Consider the following 23,512-nt stretch of genomic DNA (forward strand, 5'->3'; position numbering starts at 1 on the left):
CTTGGAGGAAATAAAAAACAGAAGCAAGCAAACTGTTTCTAAGACTTGTGAGAATATAGTGGTTATCTTTGGGAGGTGGTAAGGTAAGGAAACAGATTTTGGTGGTGAGTGTGGTGTGGAACTATAAAAAAAACTATAATATTTCAATCTTGTAGCCCACTATAAATAACAAATAAAATTTAAAAATAACAAATATAATAAATAAATGTTTTAATAAAATTTTGATGGGACCATTTAAGATGTATTCTCTTAGTGAATTTAAAATAAGGTGTGAACTAAGGGCACCATGCTGTCTATTATGTCTTCATGCTTTGTTTTAGTCTTTTCTTTTCTTTTTTTAATTTTTATTTGATTATAATTGGATAGACAGAGAGAAAGGGGAGATAGAGAATGAGACAGACAGACACCTGCAGCCCTGCTCCAGCATTTGTGAAGCTTTCCCCCTGCAGGTGGGGACCAGGGGCTTGAACCCAGATCCTCGCACACTGTAATGTGAGCGCTTACCCAAGTGCGCCACCAACTGGTCCTGCATATTGTATTCTTTAAAGATGTATTTACTGATTTATGAGAGGAGGTGGAGAAACAGAGCATCACTCTGGTACCTGTGATTCTGGGGATCAAACACATGCTTTATTATATAACAGAAAAGCTTATACCTTTGACCTCCTTAACTCTTCTTACCTCTCAACCACCAATCTAATCTGTTCTCTACATCTGTGAGTTTAGGTGCTTTTTTTTTTTTTTTAATTCCACATCTAAGTGAGATCACAGCCTAGACTTCTGTCTCACTTATTTCACTCAGCATAGCCCCCCCCCCCAAGCCCAAGGTCATGAATGGCAAGAATTTGGTTCTTTTATTATGGCTTAATATTTTTCCATTATATATATATATGCTACAACTGCTTTATCCTTCAGACACTTCAATTGTCTCCACATCTTGTCTACTGTAAATACCGCTGCGATGAACATAGTGCAGGAGTATATATCTTTTGGGTTAGTGTTTTCATTTTTCTTTGGATAAATACTCAGAAGTAGAGTTACAGAATCACAGGGTAGTTCATTACTTTTTTTTGAAGATTTATTTCTGAGAGAGAAAGAGACACTGAGCTCACACCAGAGCATCACTCTGCCACATGCATTGTCAAGGATCCAATTTAGGACTTCATACCTGAGAGTTCCATACTTTATCCACTGTGCCACCTCCAGGGCCACAATAGCCCAGTTGTTTTGTTTGTTTGTTTGTTTTCAGGACCAACATACTGTTTCCATAGTAACTGTAACGCTTTACATTCCCACCAGGATTTACATTCCCACCAGTAGTGCTCAAAGGCTCCCTTATCTCCACATCCTCTAGTCAGTTATCTTATTTGATAATAGTCATTCTTAATCTCACAGGGGGGTTCTGTTTGTGCCTGTAGAGTTAGGGCCTCAAATGTGCCTGGTTTCACTGTTCTGGGCCACTTTTAATTTTTTCATCCAGAGAAAGAGACAGAGAAACCCCCCAAAATGAGACTCCACAGCACTGGAGATTCTTCTGGTGACAGAGCAGCTCCCATGTGATGCTGGGCAGTGAACCTGGGCTGTGCTCAGGGCCTGAGACTAGCACTCCCATTCCCACAGTGGTTTTGATTCGCATTTCCCTGATTAGTGATGTGGAGCACCTTTTCAAGTACCTGTTGACCTGCTGTATGTCTTTTTTTAGGAAAAGTGGCTGTTCAGATCCTCTGTGGCTTTTATGTTATTTACTTTTTCCCCCATGGGAGCCTCGTGCCTGCATGATTCCACTGCTCTTTTTATTACTCCTTTCAATCTCAGACACAGAGAGTGAAGAGGTGAGGAAGAGAGACAAGAGAGAAAGGACACCACAGCCCCACCCTTCAGGGAAGGTGTGTTGGGCATGTCTGTCCCCGTGTGGTGTTAAGGGCTGGAATCTGGGTCCTCGCACACGGTAAAGTGTATTTGTTAACAGGTGAACTATCACCTGCCCCCCCACTTGATTTTATTTTTTATGAATCTATTTTAATGTTTAACCTATTTATTGGAATAGAGACAGAGAGAAAATGAGATGGAAGGAGGAAATATAAAGGGAGAGAAATACCTGCAGCACTGCTTCACCACTCATGCAGCTCACCACCTCCCTGCCCCCGACATGTGATCAGGGGCTTGAACCCAGGTCTTTGAGGATGTTAACAAGTGCACTCAACAGAGTGAGCCACCACCCAGCCCCTCTCTGTGTATTTTAAAGTCTAATTATTTTGTTATGAAGTTTTATGAATGCCTTGTATATGTTAGATATTAACCCACATCAGATAAAGGACCTGCAAATATTTTTCCCCATTCAGTAGCTGACCTTTTCATTTTGTGGATGGCTTCCTTACCTTTTCTTATTTCAAAATAACTACCACTGTACACCTCAAATGGCCAACAAGGATAGTGAAAAGGGAGAAAAAGCAGGGAGAAACAATTCATCATAAAAGTCAATACAGCGTCTTTGTGGCATCTTGAGTTTTAAAAGCACTTTCCTTTGTACCAGGTCACAGGCCCTCTTGCTACTGTTTCACCCAAAACACTTCCTTAGCTTTCAACCACAATAAAAGGGTTCTTTAAAAGCCACTCCTCTCTCAAAGAAGGCTCATAAAATACACTCATGGGCATATGAAAAAGTTATGTCTTAGTTAAAGTAGCAATAAATGGAACACATCATAAAAAAACATAAGTTTACTTCCAAAGCCTGTGAGCCAAAGGCTACCTTGTGCTAATCCAGTGACAAAAGCATGCAGATAGCAGATGCAGGGAGCTACGGGATAGGGAAAAAAAAAACACTTAAAGGGGAAGTTTGACTTTGTTAGATGCTCTAGTTTCAAATAAGAGGTCTTGTAATGCTTACTTCAAACATCTCTTCCAATTTATGGGGAAAAACATATATATATATGTATATGTATATGTATATATCAGTTATTTCTAGAGAAGTGACTGTTCATTGTTTAAAAGGAAGCATTTCCTATAATAATGAGAAAACTAAAGTGGTTCCCAACATGGCACACATTTCGAATACTTATTGTACAACCTGGTCTCATACCTCACAGTCTCCTTGGTGCCCTCAATTTATTCAGTTAGAAGTAGTGACAAGCAGACTCCTGACATCTGCTGTGTAACAGGAAATTATTATTCACTGCAAAACCAAACCAGGGCTTGTTAAATTACCTTCTGCAACCCATAGTGGCCCGGGGTCCATACTCCCAGAGGGTTAAAGAATATGAAAGCTATCAGGGGAGAGGATGAGATGCGGAGTTCCGATGATGGGGATTGTGTGGAGTTGTACTCCTCTTATCCTATGGTTTTGTCAATGTTTCCTTTTTATAAATTAAAATAAATAAGTAAGTAAATAAATAAATATAGTTCATTTGGATAGTGCACTGCTTTGCCATATGTGTGACCCAGGTTCAAGCCTGGCCCCCACCATATTTAAGGAAGCTTCAATGCTACCCACCTCTCTCTTTAGATTAGAAAAGAAAAAAGAAAAAAGCAAACAAACCCAAACTTACAAGACTATAGGACCCCAGTCCAAACTATTAAACACTCTTATGTAAATAAAAAACCAACCCCACTTGTTAAAACCATACAGTAGTCTTACAAGGGTATAATTATAAGTCTTATAAGGAAATTCAAAAGTATATATTTAAAAGGTTTTCACCTAGCTGTGTACATTTAAGATCTCATTGCATAAACATAGTGTTCACAATTGCTACATCATATATAAAATTTGTCTACAAAACAACACTTGAAACACATGTAGTAAGAATGTTGCATTCCATATGCTTTTTATATGGTCCCCAAATGGAACTTAGTTCTACTCATGCAAAGCTAAATGCAACAGGTATGACTAATTTTAAAAAGAGCACACAGTCATGTCCTAAGGGGTATGCAGAAGGACTTAATAAGTCCTAGGTGAAATACTATATTCACATACTCAACAGTATGCATTAGTGAAAAAATCCAATTACAGTAACTTTTCACAACTAAATTGACTATCAGAACTTGTAAGTAGATATACTGGGAATAGTCCCACACCTGTTAGAAAAAAAAAGAAAACCTCCCAACCAAGTGCACAACTTGTGCCTGTTAGAAAGTCAATCAAGTAGAGTCTTCTAGTAGAAAATGAAATCCATACTGCAGGGTTTAGAGCTGAACAGAGCCAAGACCTGAGAAATAAGCACTTATCATGAGAAGAGTTCAACAATGGTCCTTCAAGCTCAAAAACTAGGAAATACATCCCACTATGCTGCAGAAAAGCCAGCAGACAAATAAAAAGAATTCTAGAGATCATCACATTGCTGAAAAGACCTCAGGTTCCTAAGGGAAAGCTTTAAGCAGGAACTAAGATGCCTTTTGACAGCCGGAGCAAGATCTGTGATCATCAGTGGAACAGTATGCAGAAACTCATGACTTCCAGCTATTAGCAAGTGAAAGATTACAGTAAAATAAAAGAAAGATTCACCAGATACTCTAAAAGTTCAGACCTTCCAGAATGGCTAGATCTTAAAGAGCAAAAGAACAAATAGCTACCACATGCTGGGGGGAGGGGGAAAACATAGGAGAGATTGGCTGAAAGAAACACAGTCAAAAGAAAAAACTACCAAATTATGGCTTTCCTTCAGTCATTCTGGTATAGATGGCCAAATTAGAACATCGTTAAGATCACTGAGCATTCCCAGCATAGGAAGCTATCATTTACAATTAAAAAAATAAAAAATAAAACATACATAACCTTGCAAAAGCATGAATACTAAGTAAGAATGCAAAAAAAATTATCAGTGATTGAAAACATTACACAGGCAGGGGAGACAGCATAATGGCTCTGGAAAAGACTTTCTATGTCTGAGGCTTTGAGGCCCCGGGTTCAGTCCCCAGCACCACCATACACCGTAGAGCTGAGCTGTATTCTGATATCTCTCTGTATGTATCTCTCTTTACCTTCTCTAGATCTCTCTCTCATTAAAAAATAAATAAATCTTTTTTAAAAATACCTTTTAAAAAGCATCATACAAAGCATCTTCCCCAATCTGGCCTACATGAGAAAACAAAAACAAACAAACAAAAAAGTCCAGCAAACTGACCTTGGGAGAATGTTTTTTTTTTCAGTATAGTAAAAAATAAAAAACAAAAATTAAAAAGTAGTTCACAGGGCTGGATGGTGGCACACCTGGTTAGAGCTCACATCAGTGTGCAAGGACCCAAATTTAAGCCGCCATCCCCACCCGCAAGGGGAAGCTTCACAAATGGTGAAGCGGTGCTGCAGGTGTCTCTCTGTCTTCCTTTCTCTCAATTTCTGGTTAAATAAATAAAGCCAATAAAAAATTAAAATAAGACTCTAAAAAAGCAGTTCGAAGTAGGTCAGGGTAACACTAACAGATGAATTTCCTGCTAAAAACATAATTTAGCCTTCCCTCTCTATGCACAGAAACATCTAGAGTTTCTAAAATGTTGTGGAGAAGTTATACAATCACTAAAAAAATAGTATGAAGATTTTGAAGTGCACCCCAGGAGGTGGTCCAGGGGATAAAGTGTTGGACGGTTACACCTAAGGTCCTGAGTTTGATCCCTGATAGCAATAATGCCAGAATGATGTTCTGTGGACGGACTCTCTCTCTCTCTCTCTCTCTCTGTCTCTCTCTCTTTCTCAAATAAATAAATGAAATCACTTGGAGGGGCTGGCAGTGGTGCACCCAGTTGATCACACACCACATGCAAAAACCTCGGCTTGAGCATCTCTCTCTCACTCTCTCCTCAAATTCTATCTGTTTTGTCGAAGGGAGGGAGGGAAGGAAGGAGGAAATCCTTTTAAAAAGAGTATGTGATAACCCAGAATAAGTTATGGACAAAACAGGTGAAAGAATGAATGTTTAGTGTGACTGCAATGCTAGGAAAGGAAGGGAAGAAGGAAAGAAGGAAGGAAGGAAAGAAGGAAGGGAAGAAGGAAGGAAAGAAGGAAGGGAGGAAGGGATGAAGGAAGGAAAGAAGGGAGGGAGGGGGGAGGAAGAAAGAATAAAAGAGAAAGAAAGAGTAGTGATGGGTTGGGCCGTGGCGCAGTGGGTTAAGTGCACGTGGCGCAAAGCGCAGGGACCAGCAGATCCCGGTTCGAGCCCCCGGCTCCCCACCTGCAGGAGAGTCACTTCACGGGCTGTGAAGCAGGTCTGCAGGTGTCTATCTTTCTCTCCCCCTCTCTGTCTTCCCCTCCTCTCTCCATTTCTCTCTGTCCTATCCAACAATGAACAACATCAACAATGGTAATAATAATAACCACAACGAGGCTACAACAACAAGGGCAACAAAAGGGGGGAAAATGGCCTCCAGGAGCAGTGGATTCATGGTGCAGGCACCGAGCCCAGCAATAACCCTGGAGGGAAAAAAAAAAAAAAGAAAGAAAGAGTAGTGATGACTGTTGAGAGAGTGAAACCTTCCTTTCTCAAAGATAAAGTATCACCATGGGAGTTTTGTAGAACAAAAACTGTTTTTATATTGTAAACAAATGTTAAATCTATGTTAATAGAGATTTTTAAATGTCTACTAAAAACGAGCTTTAAATGATGATTCTTGGCATTCAGGAAAATGTTAAATAAGCCATTCCTTGGAGGAAAAACAAAACAGTGCTTTGTATTGATAGTTCATCCTTTTCATTACTTCAAATTAAGGAGAACTACAAAGGATGAATTCTTATCTGTAGTAATACTCACAGGGTATAGATGTGCATAGCTAGGGTGTGCAAAGATCTGCATTTCTATGTAAAAGAAAAAAGTTCACACTCTTTAGGGAAACTGAATTTTTAAAAAAAATTTTGATCTTTATTTATTGGATAGAAACAGCCAGAAATCAAGAGGAAAAGGGGAGATAGAGAGGGAGAGAAACAGAGAGACACACCTGCAGCCCCGCTTCACCACTTGTGAAGCTTTCCCTTGCAGGTGGGGACTGGGGGGCTTGAACCAAGGTCCTTGCGCACTGTAACATATGTGCTAAACCAACCAGTCCCTGGAAATTGACATTTTAAGAAGTATATGGCAACTGCAACAACAACAAAAAAAGGGCAACAAAAAGGAAAATAAATAAATAAATAAACCTGGAGGAAAAAATGTTTAAAAAAGAAGAAAGTAAAACACTTCATATATATAGAATTACCATAAAAGTTTTCAAGAGAAGCTGTCCAATGACTAAAGTTCAGGACAGTGAATGGGGTACAAAGGCCCTTCTAGAACAGCCCAAGTTGTCTTTGATGGTTTTGATGGCATGCTTTTATCACATATCACTGATCACGTGCCTGGCTTTAGGTCTGAGTCAGAGGTCTGGACTGCTCTCTCCAGATTACTGCCTTCGTTCCTAAGGGCCACCCTTCACTTTGAGCTCTACAACCCTGTTTCTTGGGGATGGCTGTGCTGAGAGGCAGGCTTGCCTACACGGACAATGATACTATAAAATGCTGGACATCAGTCACATTTGGATTGCTGGAAAAGTTGTCTTCATTTAGCTAAACAGAAAAAAGGGGGTGGAGTGGTGGTGGCACACCTGGTTGATAGCACACGTTACAGTGCACAAGGACCAGGGTTTGATCCCCACCCTGCCCCTGCCTGCAGGGGGAAAGCTTTGAGAGTGGTGAAGTGGGGCTGCAGGTGTCTGTCTCTCTCCTTATCTCCCTCTTCCTCTTGATTTGTCTCTTATCCAATAAATAAATAATTAAAAAGTATATGGCATTTTGAAAGGTGTCTACTTGCTCCATTTTTTTCTAAACAGAAATCAAAAGCGGAGGACTGAGGAGACAGAATAATGGTTCTGCAAAAGACTTTCATGCCTAAGACTCCAAGGTCTCAGGTTCAGTCCCAAGCATCATCATAAGCCAGAGCTGAGCAGTGCTCTGTCAAAAAAGAAATCAAAAGCTGAAAAGAAACCATCGAAACCAGAAGAAGCCTGGTAATGACACAGCCAACCCAAACTGGGAGTTGGAGAATCAAAGTGTCCTTTTCATCTCTGAAGGGAGATGGTTTTGAACCAAGCATCTCTTCAAACATTCTTTTAAAGACCTCTCTGGGCTGAAAGTGATTGTAACAGGTGCGGACTATGCCTTCTCAGGACTAAGATGATTCTGGGCAAAAGACATCAAGGATGATGGTATTAGAACATTCCCCACATGCAAGCAGGGCTCCAATGCAGGTTGAATTCGTGGTCTGAGCTGTCTTATCTGCCTGAGCTACTGTAGGCAAAGCAGTTTTTATCTCTTCCTTAGGAACATGGAGCAAACACCCCATGGTGGGCGGTGAGTTGCTCCCCACTTTCTGCGGGGGGGGGGGGTCAGAATCCTGTGGGCAAAGTTTGACTATTCTACCTGCTAGTGGTCAGGTCCTTCTCCCTGGACAAGTCTCCCTACATGGGCTAACCCACACAGGCCTTGTAGATGGTGTCTATAGGTAGGACCGGTCCCTAAAAAGCTCTGCGGGTCTGCGGGGGGAGTACACCCCGCATCTCTTCACCCCACCCCTTCTGGGTTTCCACAGTCTGCAAAGAATGACGAACAGCAGCTAAGGTAAGTGAGAGGCCCTTTGACCTGCTTGATTGCAGAGGAGACAGGGAAAGGGTTTCGGGGGCGCGGGAGCGAGGAGTGGCGGTAGGAGGGAGTCTGCGGGTGGAGAGCCTTGCGGGGCGCAGGTCTACCACTGGGTGGGGGTGGGTGCGCGGCCTCCGAAGTGGAAGAGCAGTAGCACAGCTAGGCAAAGCCGGCGGGCAACTGTGCCACGCTCTCGGCAGGAAGGGGGGGGGAGCGGGAGGAAGAGGGGGAGCGGGAGGGGGAAAGGAGGGGCCAGAGGAGGAGCCGGGGTTCGGGAAAGCCCGCGCGCCTGCCCGCCCGCCTGGAGCACCTCAGTCCGGGCCCCTAGGCCGCCGCAGCAGGGCGCGTAGTGCGCCCCGAAGGGGCGGGCCCGCCCGCCCCGCAGCCTCCCTCCGGCCCTCCCTCCCTCCCCGCCACTGGTCCCCTCCCTCCTTCCCATCTCAGCAGCGCCCTCAGTCTCCCTCTCTGGCTCATACAAAAGCAAAATGTCCGCCATCTTCCGAGGCTGCTGCGCTCGCCGGCGCCTCCTCCCCAGGGCCGCCCCTCCGGGATCCCCGACCCCAGACCCCCGCCGCTGGGTCTCCTCCGCGGCCGCCGACGGCACCGCTCCGCCCGCCCTCTGCCACCCCCTCCCCCCGCACGCCCCTAAGGGGCGACTCAGGGCGACCCGGGGCGGGGGCCGGGGAGGGGGTCTGGGGGCTAACAGCCCCAGGCGACCAGCTCTCCCTCCCGCCCGCGCCACCCCCCCTCGATGACCCATTTACCTTGATGCAGTATGGGGGTTCGTCGTAGGTGACCAGCATGTACCTGTCTCCACGGCTGGCTGGATCCCGGGCGCGCAGCTGAGGGACGGACGAGGGGGCCGCGAAGGGAAGGAGGGAGGAGGGGGCGATGCAAGCGTTACAGAAGCACCCCGGTTCACCACCACCCCCAGCCCTCGGGAGCGCACCCCATCTCTCCCCTCCCCTCCCTTTACCTTCAAGAATAACTCCACAGCGCCTTTGGCAATGTCCAAATAGGACGTGCCCAGGTCAGTGCGCTGGTTCATAGAGGCGGACGTGTCAATGAGGAACAGCAAGATGGGCATCTTCCCCCGCACCCTTGGCTCCGTGTCCCCACACTCCTGGCTCTTTTGCTCTCACTGCCGCCGGCCGCCACCCGAACCCCCGAACTCTCGCCGAGCCAGAGTGCGGGGAGCCAGAGGAAGAGGGGGGAGACGGGACGGGACGGATGGAACTGCTCCGGGTCTCCTCTCTCAGCAGCCCCACCTCCTCGCCCTCTGAGGGAACTTGCAAGTGTGATCGTGTGTAGCCCTCGGGGCCCTCCCCCTTCCTCTTCTCAGGCCACCACTACTGCCGCCGCCGCCGCCACTGGGGCTGATTCCGGAGCATCCGTCCGCGCTCACTCAAGCGCTCGCCCCAGAATGAGAGCCGTCTCTGTTCACCGACACACAACTTCTGTCCGCTCACCTACCACAGGCACCATGTGACCAGGACCCACGCCATTGGCTGCCAATTATGGTACATTTGCATATTCATTAGATGACAGGCAAGGGGGTGGGACTTGGACAAACCCTGGGAGTTGAAGTTTGAACTCAGGCAGGGGGTAAGGGGAAATGTTAAGGACCCTCTTAACATTCTCCTTTAAAGGACTGGAAAACTGTTGTGATGCTTACGCAGGGTGGTCAGGATAGATCCTCTGTCGCCCTTTAAAGAGGATTGTTGGAAAAAAAGAGTCAATTTGAGCAACAGTTGTACAGAAGCACAGAAGCAGATGCTTGGACAGGCTGCACAGAAAACGCTTTGCTAACTGCAATCCATCAATCTTGCCAGTAGCTAAAACCAAAACATTTCAGAAGCGGCAGACTTCTTTCCTGGCCAGACCTGCTCGCATTCCTTTAGATCCCTCTCAATTCCTGATCGCTTTTCTCAGATCCATGACTGGCCTTGCATTCCACATATATCTCCTGAGAAAGCAGGCTGAACGCTTAAACACAGTTACTTAGACAAGGCGTCTGTGTGCACGGGCTTCAACAGGTGCCTTGCGGTCTTTGAAGTACTGGCCTGCCAGAGATAATTCCACCGTCTGTCTGCACAACCTTTGCACGTGGGAGGTTTAGCGACCGAGATTCCACTCTTAGTTATGGGCCACATGTGAAGTGCCAGTCACCCGGTTAGTCTGGTTGAGTCCTTGAAATAACTGTGGTGGATAGGTCTACATTAAAATTTTGGGAAAGGAAAAATGAAGCTTTCTGCGAGCTTAGGGTAACAGAAAGGAAGATTCTGATCTATCTCTATGGAGAGGGGGCTCAAGGAGTGGTTCACCAAGCTTGGTCCAGTGCTTCATGTAACATAGTTTTAAAACCTGGAAGTGTGTCTTTCTAGCAACATGTTACACACAAAAGTGAATCCTGAGGGCTGGCAAGACAGCATAGCGGTTATGTAAAAGGACTTTCATGCCTGAAGCTCCAAGGTCCCAAACCCAGTTCCCAGCACCACCATAAGCCAGAACTGAGCAGAAAATAAAACGACAGCAATAGTAATTCAGGGGATCCTGGCCTGAGCTTTACTAAGGATTATTTTTCTGAGAAGAAAATAGAAATGCATGTTTTTGTATTATATGCATCATGCTATAGGTATTTTGTATTATAGTTTTGTATGGCTTTTATATGTTCTTTATGTTACTGATCATATACAACATTTACATGTGCCTTGTATTATACATTTATTATTTTTTAACCAAAGCACTGCTTAGCTCTGGCTTCTGATAGTGCTGCGAATTGAATCTGGGACCTCATAGCTTTAGGCATGAAAGTCTAGCATCATGATTATGTTATCTTCCCTGTCCTTTTATATTATGGGTTATGTACACACATTCAATGCCCATTTTCTGAAAAAGGATTTTCAGAGAGATGATTTGACAGTCTACGATTCAGAGACAAAAACAGTGATGCAAATAAGAACAAAATAAAATGGAAGCAATGGTCTTGTCTAGGTGTTCAGAAAGGTTCATGGAGGAGATGCCAAGGATGAAAGGGGAAGATCTGGGGCTCTGAGGAATACTGTGCAAAAATTCTGCCAATCATAATAGTAAGATGCATGGTGCATGACTGGGGTCAGAAAGGTGGCAGATAATATATGTTTTCCTTTTCAGCATGTGTAAATGCCATCGGGAAAAAGCAATGCCCCAACTGGGGTTAGTGCACTCACTTTCTAGTTGCTAGAGAACAGTACCACAAATCCAGTAGCTTAAAACAACATACATATTTACCCCCACCATTGCTATGGATCAGGGATCTGAGTATGATGTTGATGGATTTTCCTGCTCTGTCCTAGAATGCTGCTATCAATGTATCAGCCAGACTGTATTTTCATCTGGAGACTCACCTGGGAAAGAATCAGCTCTCAAGCTCATGCAGGTGGTTGGAAGGACTCACTCAATGCCTTGCAGCTGGGCTGGCTGCTGGCTGCTGGCTGTGCTCAGGTCGGCCTGCAGCTGCACTGCCCTACCACGTGGCCTTTCCAGAGCAGGGCTGTTTGCTTTCTCAGGGCCAGCAGGGAAATCTCTCACGCCAGTCTGCTAACAAGAATCCTCATAGAATTTATTCGTGCCAGTGACATCCACTACCTTTGTCGTAGTCTCTGGATTAGAAGCAAACCATGGACTGCACCCTCCCTGTGCCTCAAGGAGAGAAGCTGACCTAGAAGTTAACATCATGAGGTAAAGATAGGAGGGGGATTCCTAAGAATTTTATCTTCTGTTAGTTGAGAAGTGGGAGGGGGTGTTACCTGGAAACAAACCTTGCCTACTTTTTCTTAAAGTCATTTCCAAGTACTTGTGTTCAACTTCCAGTCCACCAGATATATGGAAGGGGTTGACTGGCTGATTTGGCTGTTCTTTAGTTGAAAACATACAAGGTTTTCAGATATTTTTTGTCTATAAATTATATATGTTTACCATTTGTGAACTAGGGCTCCTCTCTCCTTCACTCCTCCTCCTCCTCCTCCTCCCTCCTCTTCCTCCTTCCTCTTCCTCCTCCTCCTCCTCCTCCTCTTCTTCTTCTTTTCTCTCTCTCTCTCATTGCCACCAGGGCTCGGTGCCTGCACAACAAATTCACAACTCCTGGCAGCCATTTTTCCTTCCTTCCTTTCTTTCTATATTTCTTTTTTTTTTCTTTTTCTTTATTTGATAGAACAGAAAAACGTTAAGAGAGGAGGAGGGGAGGCAGAGATAGAGAGGAAGAGAGACAAAGACACCTGTAGTACTTCAAGTACAGAAGCCTCTATGATTCCTGGCTTGTTTCCTCCTGCTGGTGATGGGGGCGGGTGAGTGTTTCACACTGAGAGATAGTATCCTTTTCTTCTTCATGCCCCTGCTCTTTATCTGTTTTCCTTTCATGGATAGCCTGAAGTCAGTCCCCTGGAAACCCTCCACCCACCCCAGATCTCTCTCCAGGCCTTTCCTCTCTCACATCCTGGTTGCCAGTTGCCCCCCACCCCACCTCAGAAAGGAAGTTCTCCCAAATAAGTATTGCTCTTTTGACCTTCATTTATTTCAGTACAAATGAGCACTGACTTCGCCAGCCTGGTGTTTACGTTTCATCTTTTTGGAGGGGTGGGGGAGGGGCATACTGCCACCAGACAGCACACCCTTTGTTTTTGGTGAGGGTGGTTTCACAGCCTGCTGTCCAAAGATATGTTGCCTCTTGAGAAGGTCCAAATCATCACATCTTGACAAAACAAACAAACAAACAAACCTTACTGAGTCAACCCCAGAGGCACAGAGGGGTCACAGTGTGTAGAGCGATGGATTTTCAAACTTGGGGTCCCAAGTTCAATCCCTGACATTGCATATGCCATGTTCTGGTGCTCTCTCTTTCTCTTTTTTATAATTTAATTATTTTTATTTCATATAGATAAAGACCAATTGATAAGGGAAGGGGTGATAGAGAAGGAGAGAGATACCTGCAGCACTGTTTCATCACTTGTGAAGCTTCCCTCCTTGCAGGTGGGGGCCAGGGGCTTGAACCCAGGCCCTGTGCTTGGCAACATGCACACTCTACCAGCTGCATTGCCACCCAGCCTCCTCCTCCTCCTCCTCCTCCTCCTCCTCTCTCTCTCTCTCTCTCTCTCTCTCTCATTAATATCATTAATAAGTAAATAAACAGGGTTGGTGAAGTAGCTCACTTGGGTAGTATACTCCTTGGCCATGCTTGTGACCCAGGCTCAAGCCCGGTCCTTACCACATTGAAGGAAGCTTCGATGCTGTAGCCTGCCCCTGGCCCCTTCTCTGTCTATATCGGAAAAAAAAAAAGGGTAAATAAACAAATATATTTAAGGAAAAAAAAGACCTTGGCAAGCCTGATTACTTCTACCTCTCAAATCCCTACCTTACCTCCCCTGGCAGGTTTTCAGTCTTCTTGAGCCCACACAATCTGAGTTAGCTCCCCAGAAATTTCTAAAGCTACTTGATAGTTTCTAGTGGCTAATTTCCACTGGCCCAGTCCCTGATTTGTACCTACATTGTCCTCTGTGACAGCAAGACTATAATAATTGTCACTAGCTTTTCTGGGTTCCCCTTTCCTCTGTCACTTCAGCTGTCATCACTCCCTCTGGCATCTTCCTTACCCCTTGTACTACTTGCCCTCAGCTTCTCTGACTCCTAGACTTAATCTGTGATCACCTCTTCCCTTCTCAAAGTGCTCAAGGACATTTTTTTTCCCACCATACTCAATCTTTCTTTTATCCCAACATTTCTTGGGTGGCCTCCTGCGTGACAGACATGAGTAATGATGACAATGCATTGGTGAAGGAGGGAAACAGCATATGGCAAAGGTTAAAAGCTTATGTCAAGAGGGATAACTTCCCAACTTTGCTGTTTACTAGTTATGTAGCCTGGGGCAGTTAGCCTCAACTTCGTCTTCTGCACAGTTGTGATAATATTAATACTTCATAGAGTTCTTCGGGGCATTAAGTGGACTGGTGTTGATACAATTTAACACAAGGCAGAGCTCCATACAAGGTTTGAGTGAAAGCAAGAATAGATGACTTCACTAAGTAAATTCTAGTGTAGAGAATTATCAAAACAGTGGGTGCAGTGTTGTGTTCAGTGCAGCGAAAGAAAGAATGCGTGGGATGGGAGCACCAAGAAGGAACATCTATTCTAGAAAGAGTGGAGTGGTCAGGGGACACACAGCAGATACTTCCCAGAGATTCTGATTCTGAAGCTGTCACTCACAGGAAGTATAGCAGTTAGCCTGGTGAAGGAAGACTGGTGGGGACTGGGAAGAGGGAGGAATGATGGAGGGAGGAAGACTGAGACTCACCACACACACACACACACACACACACACACACACACACACACACACCATCATCATCATCATCGTCTCCTGACCCACTTTCCATTTTGTCTGATGAAGGCAAAGGGGAGCACTCTCAGGAGTTAAAACTGAATCCTGGGAGCAAAGGAGAAGCTATGAAGGACTTAGCAGACAGTGCTCAGGGAATACTATTCTGTCTTCAGCATAGAAAGTGGTTTAGTGGGGCCGGGTGGTTAAGCGCACACATTACAGTGCACAAGGACCTGGGTTCAAACCCCTGGTCCCCATCTGCAGGGTTGGAATGCTGAGGCAGGCCTGCAGATCTCTCTCTCTCTCCTCTCTCCTCTCTCCTCTCTCCTCTCTCCTCTCTCCTCTCTCCTCTCTCCTCTCTCCTCTCTCCTCTCCCTTCCCTCTCAATTTCTGGCTGTCTCTATCCTATAAATAAATAAAGATAATGAAAAAAAAGTGGCTTAGCCAAAGGAAAAGATGGGATCCAGAAGGCCAATTGGACCTACCTTCGATCCTTCCTTCCTCCCTCCTTCCCTTCCTTCTTTTCCTTTCTTTCTTTCTTTCTTTCTTTCTTTCTTTCTTTCTTTCTTTCTTTCTTTCTTTCTTATTGCCATCAAGATTATCACTGGAGCTCTGTGCCTATACTACAGATCCATCACTCTTGGTAGCCATTTTTCCTCCTTCTCCTCCTCCTCCTTTTTCTTTACTTGATAGGAAAGAGAGAATTTTGAGAGGGAAGGAGGAGATACAGAGGGAGAAAGAAAGAGAAAGACAGACAACTGCAGACCTGTTTCACTGCTCATGAAGTGTCCCCCCCCTGCAGATGGAGAGGGGGGCTCAAACTCAGGTCCTTGTGCTCTGCAATACATGAGCTTAACCAGGTGTGCCACTGCCTGGCCTTGGATGTCTGTCCCTGTGAGTGAGGTAGGCCTAATTGCCAGTGACAAGGCACAGAGAGAAGTGCATGAGTGCCTGGCACCCTTAGATAGTAAGAATATTAGGTACCGTCCAATTTTATGGGACAGTGAGTGTGAGGAAAAGGAAGAAGTCACAGGTCGTCAGTACAGCAGAGAACATTGCAGGACCACTCACTGAAACAGGAGACACATGAAGAAATACATGTGGAGCTTCATTCAACAATGATTTTTACTTTCTTTGTAAATAAATAAATACTTTATTTTTAAAAATTGTTATCCTTGATAGTGATAGAGAGAAATTGAGAGGTAAGAGGAGATGGAAAGGGAGAGAGAAAGAGAGACATCTGCAGACCTGCTCCATTGCTCATGAAGCTTCCCTCCTGCAGGTGAGCAGCAGGGGCTTGAACTCGGGTCCTTGAGCACTTCAGCAGGTGTGCCATTGCCTGGTCCTTCAACAGCTCTCTATATAGATAAAAACAGAGAGGAAAAGATGCCACAACATTGAAACTTCCCTCAGTGTAGTGGGGGGGCCAAGCTGAAACCTGGGTTACGTACATGGCAAAGCAGCACACTATGCCGGTGAGCTATATTTACCGGGTCCTCCACAAATCTTTATTACATATCTACTATGTACTGGACATAGAGATAGAAGTGTAGAGAGAGGGCAAGATATGGAGAGACACCTGTAGCATTGCTCTGGTACTCGTGAGGCTTCCCTCCTGTAGGCGGGGACAGGGAGCTTGAATCTGGGTCTTTGAGCATGGTAATGTGTGTACTCAACCAAGTGTACCACTACATGGTCCTCTGTTTTCTCTTTATTCTTTATGAGAAATAGGAGAGAGGAGAGAGAAAGAGGGGGCTACAGCATTGTGTGGTGCCATCCTTGGTACCCAATGTGATACCAGGGCTCAAACTCAGGGTATTGTGCATAGTAGTTTATGTGCTCTATGAGACTGCTATCTCCTACCCCACTCTTCTCTCTTTCATAGAAAAAAACAAAACAAAATAAAGCAAAACAAACAAACCAGGCTGGGGAGGTGGCTCAGTGGTAGAGCATAAGCCTCACATTTATGGGAGGTAACTCACTCAGCAGAGTTCATGACTGACCCTGTGTGAGGATGCAGTTTTGAGCCCCCAGCCACCGTATGGGACATCACATAAAGGAGAAGTTTCAAGAGCAGTTGTAGGGTCTCTCCATCTTTATCTATTTCTCTGTTCATGATCTCTCTCACCTTTTACCTGGGAGGGGTGGAATCATGCAGAAAGCCCCAGTGAAGCCCTGACAGAAAAATAGAAGCGTCAGTCTGCATGCAAAGGGAAAGGGTGAGTTACAGTCACTTGTTGGAGACTCAAATAGAAATAACTAGGTAGAAGGAAGATAACATAATGGTTATGCAAAGAGACTCTCATACCTGAGCCTCCAGAGTCCTTCCTCCCTCCCTCCTTTCCCTTTCTTTCTTTCTTTCTTTCTTTCTTTCTTTCTTTCTTTCTTTCTTTCTTTCATTCCCAGCCTTCATGAGAACCTTAGCCAAATAGATGTGGACATGTCTATACATAAGAATGAGATGGGAGGGGGAGGTAGCGCAGAGGGTTAAGCACACATGGCGCTAAGCACATGGATCGGAGTAAGGATCCGGGTTTGAGCCCCCACCCCCTTCCTGCAGGGGGCTTGCATCACAGGCATAGATGTAGGTCTGCAAGTGTCTGTCTTTCTTTCCCCCTTTCTATCTTCCCCTTCCTCTGTCAATTTCTCTCTGTCCTATCAAACAACAATAATAACAACAACAATGATAAACAACAACAGCAACAAAGGGAAAAAACAGCCTCCAGGAGCAGTGGATTTGTAGTGCCAGCACCAAGCCCCAGCAATAACCCTAACCCTGGAGGCAAAAAAAAAAAAAAAAAAGAGAGAGAGATCCAGGCAAAAATTAGTAAAGTCATGTACTCTTTAGAATATACCTGAAAAAGACTTCCTAGCTTCTTCCAACATAAAGACTACAACTCTCATATGCTGTCTTCTTACCTTTAAGCTCCTGATTATCAAACAATTTGTTCCGCTTTATATCTTGATGCTTTTCAGCCAACAAGTTGCAGATACTACCATGACACCAACCTGATTTCCCTGGGCAGACAACCTCATCAATATGTCCTGGAACCCAACGTCACCAGAGCCTTACTCCAGTTGGGAAACATAGAAATAGGCTAGGGGTATGGATTGACCTGTCAACACCCATGTCCAGTGGAGAAGCAATTACAGAAGCCAGACCTCCCACCTTCTGCACTCAATAAAAATCTTTGGTCCATACTCCCAGAGAGATAAAGAATAGGGACTGGCCTGAGAATCCCAGTTTGAACCACCAGCTCCCCACTTGCAGAGGATTGCTTCACAAGCAGCAAAGCAGGTCTGCAGGTGTTTATCTTTCTCTCCCCCTCTGTGTTTCCCTCCTCTCTCCATTTTTCTCTGTCCTATACAACAACAATGACAACAACAACAAAATGGAAAAAATGACTGCCAGCATCAGTGGATTCATAGTGCAAGCGCCAAGCCCCAACGATAACCTTGGAGAAATAAAAAGCAAACCTGCAGCACGGTTTCACCACATGTGAAGCTTCCCCCTGTAGGTGGAGACTGGGGGCTTCCATATTGTAACATGTATGCCTTACTACATGTACCACCATCAGGCCTTCCCCTTCAGCTCTTTTGTGGTGTGTTCTCTGTGACTCACTGTCATCTTCTCACCCCCCCCCCCACAATGCCCCCGGTTGAATGGAACATCTGGAACCCACAGAGTGAAGACATCCTCACTCTGCCTGTAGAGATGTGGGGACATGACCTACACAGAGAGTGTATGACACACTGAACACCTGCTTCTAGCTTTCCCACCTCCAGCATCCTGGAGTCATCCACTGCTCCCCAGTACCCACCAGGCCTTTAGGTGTTGGAGCCATTTTGCCTCCCAGACACTGACACTCTGCCTTTCTTTTAGCATAGATCCTTTGTGTCTCAGTTAACTCTGACTGACAGCGCACCTTTAGTTTCTCTTTGAACTTGTGGGAGGACTTGACCCATAGAGAATTTGTCAACAACTCTTAAACCCAACCATTTTCACCAATAAAGCAAAGCAAAACAAAACAAAATAAACAAACAAAAACAAAGAAAAAAATGTTACTCTTCCTAAAGCTTGGATTTCACCATTCTCCCTATTCTTTTTCTTTTTTTCCCTCCAGGTTTATCCCTGGGACTTGGTGCCTACACTAAGAATCTACTGCTCCTGGATGCTGTTTTTTTCCATTTTGTTGCTCTTGTTTTTTGTTGTTGTTGTTGTTGTTATTGTTGTCATTGCTGTCATTGTTGGATAGGACAGAGAGAAATGGAGAGAAGAGAGGAAGACAGAGAGGGGGAGAAAAAGATAGACAACTGAAGACCTGCTTCACCACTTGTGAAGCAACCCTCCTGCATGTGGGGTGCTGGGGGCTGGAACCAGGATCCTTGAGCCAGTCCTTGTCTTTGTGCCATATGCGCTTAACCCACCGTGTTACCACCCGCTCCCCATCCTCCATATTCTTAAAGCTGTTGAAATAAAAAAGGTTGACATTTAAACCCTGTTAGAACATGTCCATCAAAATGTATCATTAACAATAGTAGATCCGTATTTGTACCTAGGTGTGGCCAGAACTCCTGCAGTTTGTCATTAATTACGTAATTCATCCCAAATGCAGTACTATAATAGTTCTCTGTCTTTCTACCCCCACCCCAATTTCCCCACCTGCAACTGGGGACAGAAGAGATCTGGACAGAACTTTCCATGGCTATGTAAGAAATCACTGACTCAGCTAGGGGTCAGATTGCCACATCTTTACTTAGACCTGTTCTACTTGGCATTTTGCTAAGTGCCTGGGGCACAGGAATGAACAGGTTGTGCTTCCTGCTTTGCAGAGCTTCGGCTCCACCGGGGAAGGAGGGTTCCAAAACACTGAGCTAGAGGCAGAATTGCCCAGGGTTCTAGCCGAAGAGCACTGAAGGATATAGTCTGTAGCTGGCCCTAAAGAGTGAGTGAGAGCACTGAAGAAAAGGAGAAGGGGTATGAGTCCATCTGGGGCCTTGACACAGATTAATGAGTGTGTGATGACCTCTGCTGGTGCCTTTTAAGAGCTCAGTGTTCCATCTTCAGCTGATTTGGTCCCTGGGCTGCTAAACTCTCAACACTGGAAGACTGCCCTGGGTAGGGAGAGCTACTGTGGCCCCAAGGTTAGGCAACAGGCCATATAGGCAGTGTGCCCACCTCTCCTCCCCAACCTATAGCCAGAGACTGGCTGACATAGCCCCCCCCCCCCCCCCGCTTGATTTAGGATCAGTCGCTTTTTAGGGACATCTGTCCTTCCAGGAGCAGGCCAAAGCTAGACCCAAATGAGACCACCTCCCTTGCTTGACTCCATTTCCTACCCTATCTTACATCCCTCACTTCTTTCTTTCTGATAGCCGTGTGTCTGTGTGTGTGTGTGTGTGTGTGTGTGTGTGAGAGAGAGAGAGAGAGAGAGAGAGAGAGAGAGGGAGAGAGAGAGAGAGAGAGAAGGACACAGGACACAGAAGGACACGGAAGGACACAGCTCTTTACCTCAGGCTCTGTGTCCAAGGAAACTTGACCTAAGATAGTGTGTTGATGGGCTTCTGGAAATGTGGTATACTCTGTATAGTCATGCAGTATTTACCAACAGGGAGACTTCTAAGTAATGCAACACTGGGTGACTTGGTTGTCATGCCAACACTGTAGACTTAACATGCACAAACCTAGGTGGGACCAACTACTGCACACCTTAACTGTATACAGGGACCACTGTGTCATATACACTTCATACTTTCATGGTCGAAACTTCTTCAGGTAAGGTATTTAAAATGCTAGTGAAAGAATGAGTGGACAAGTAAATCTAAGAGTTAGGCAAAAGTCAGATCCTAGGGAATCTTCTGTGCTATCTTAAAGAGCTCAGGAATCTTTCTCTATTATGCTGTCTTTATTTATTGAGCACTTATAGGTAAAGACTTAAGATGGGGGTCAGATGTTGGTTCACCTAGTTAGGTACACACATTCCATGAGCAAGGGCCCAGGATCAAGCCCCCAGGGGGAAAAGCTTCAAGAGTGATGAAACAGTGTTTCAGATGTCTCTCTTTCTTCTGCTCTCCATCACCTCCCCTCAATTTCTCTCTGTCTTATCAAATAAATAATTAAACAAAGACATAATGTAATGTTGACAGGTATGTCTATATAGCTGTCTCTAACAGCAGTTCTCTCACCCACATAATCTTACAATGTGATTACCATTATGCCCATTGGGAGATGGAGGGGTATGTCTGTGATTTCTATCCTAAAATCCCAGGGAAGGGACTTTTGATTGTACTCACCAATGGTGTGCTATATTGAGAGATGTTCAAGGTCAGTAATAAATAATATGGTTTCTACCTAACTCTGTGTATATACTTGTGTGTGTCAGAGTATCCTCTTGGAACTCAACCATCATTCTGTGAAGAATGCAGGCCTCATAAAGAAGCGACATGTTGCTATTTTGACCATCAGTCCCAGCTACTCCTCCACCAGATACTCTATCAGACAAGTGAATAAAATAGCCATTAGGGACTGGGAAGATAGCATGATAGCTATGCAAAAAGACTTTTATGTCTGAGGCACCAAAGAACCTAAATTCAATTTCCAAAACCACTATAAGCCAGAGCTGAGCAACAGTCTGGTTAAACAAATAAATAAATAAATAAATATTAAAAAGAAAATGTTTCATCAATATCTATTGCTACACCTTAAGTTAAATATATATGCATAATTTTAAAAAAGAGCCATTAGAAGATTCCAGATCTTAGCCATTGTATCATCCAGCTGAGAGAAAATACATCAAGAAGCAGAAACAGGTGTACCCTGCCTTGCTTAGTATAAATTCTGGACACACAAAATCATGGACTGTAGTTATCTGATGCCACTAAGTTTTGAAGTGATTTCTGATGTATACATAATAAAAAATGATACATTTGTTTAGACCTGGAGTTGGGATTTTCCCTGTCAAAATCTGCTCTCCTGGCTTCCCAACCCAGATGAGTAGTAGCTCCAAGTTCTTTCGGTGACTGAGCTATTTTTAACTCACTTTTATCACTGCACTTACATATAATTAGTTGTCAGGTCCTATAGATTTTCCTTTTGACTGTTTCTCTGTCATTTATCCTTTTTCTTGGTATCTGTTTCTCTCTAGATGAAGCTAAAATCTATCTCTAAGCATTGTACATTTTGCTCTAAATTTATCAACTTTCACAACACAACTTCCAGGTGAAATATATATACACACACATTAGGATATAAATTCTAGATATGCATACAGCTTACTCTACATATATCTACATATATTTTTTCAGAAAGGATCCTTGACTCATTCATTGTCAAAAAAATTCAAACTTGAAAGGGGCCAGGCGATAGTACAGCTGGTTAAGCACACTTGGCACTAAGCACATGACCTGGCTTAAGGATCCCGATTGGAGTCCCTGGCCCGCCACTTACAGGGGGGGACCTGGTGAAGCAGGTCTGCAAGTGTCTATCTTTCTCACCCCCCTCCCCTCAATCTCTTTCTATTCTGTCCAATAACAACAATGGCAATAGCAACAACAACAAGGGCAACAAAAATGGGGGGAGACTTCAAACTTGTAAAAAAAAAAAAGTGTATGTCTTATTCACCAGCCATCACAGTTAACATTCCAGACATATTTATTTATCTATTTTTAGAAGGGGGGAGAGAAAGGTTATGCATTGAGAATTCCTTTAATGTAGGGGGACTAGGTTTGAAGTTAGGTTGAATACATGGCAAAGCAGAACTATTTTGTTGGTCCCACTCCAGATATTTTTCTAGTTATATTTAACTGTGTTGTGTGTATGTTTCATATACATCACACATCATATATAAATACGTACCACAAGCACAAATACAATAGATTCTTTCAAAAATGTATTGATAAATTTAAGATAACAGAACAAATGTCATTCTGCAATTTTCTTTTTTGATTTAACTTGCGTCTTGGTTATTTTGTCATGGCAAAGTATGCATACCCACTTCATTCATTTAACAAGTTGCATATTATTACACTATTATTTATTTAGCCATATCCCAGTTGAAACATGTTTGGTTATTTATTTCTGCATTATGCATTTGTGCTATTTCTGTAAATCATAGTCCTGGCAGTGCAACTTCTGGGTCATAAAGTATGTACAGTGTCAGTGACCATTTTCCCATACTCTAGCCAAAACAGGGTACTATTAGTCTCCTTTACTTTTTGCACAGCCTAATAGGTAAAAAATGTTACAGCGTTGTTGTTTTAATGCGTACTTATTTAATTAGTGTAGTTAAGTAGTCTTTCATAAGTTTATGGGATCCTTTTATTCCTTTCCCATGAATTGACTCATTTCCGTTGTTCATATTCCTATTGAATTTGAATATTTCTTAAGACTTTCCATGAACTGTTTATACAGTATGACTATTAGTTCGGTTGTATGTTGTAACTATTTAATCCAATCTGCTAGTATATGTTTTAACTTTGTTAGTGGTGTCTGTTGAACACTTTGACTTTTCTGCTGTTCTGTTTGATTGCATATTCTTTATAATTTCTGGATTTTTTTGTTATGGTTTAAG

The 23,512-nt window shown here is 44.1% G+C and overlaps 1 protein-coding gene across 3 annotated transcripts in view; it reads right to left on the bottom strand.

The window, feature by feature from the left end:
- LOC103127103 (integrator complex subunit 6-like) overlaps positions 1-10,068 on the bottom strand; it is a 63,803-nt gene extending 53,735 nt beyond the window's left edge. Inside the window, exons 1-2 of one of the 3 annotated variants that reach the window (XR_009547528.1) lie at positions 9,567-10,066; positions 9,355-9,432 (exon numbers count right to left, since the gene is read on the bottom strand). Coding sequence is in view for 1 of the 3 variants with exons in the window: in XM_060183071.1 (XP_060039054.1) it covers positions 9,355-9,432; positions 9,567-9,677 (189 nt within the window). In the remaining 2 variants the exon portion in view is untranslated. Of the gene's footprint in view, positions 1-9,354; positions 9,433-9,566 lie in introns of all 3 variants that reach the window. The other 2 variants (XR_009547529.1, XM_060183071.1) reach the window with 2 other exon arrangements.
- Between the last annotated feature and the right edge of the window lie 13,444 nt (positions 10,069-23,512).

Source organism: Erinaceus europaeus, chromosome X, assembly GCF_950295315.1.
Source record: "Erinaceus europaeus chromosome X, mEriEur2.1, whole genome shotgun sequence".
Taxonomy (NCBI): Eukaryota; Metazoa; Chordata; class Mammalia; order Eulipotyphla; family Erinaceidae; genus Erinaceus; species Erinaceus europaeus.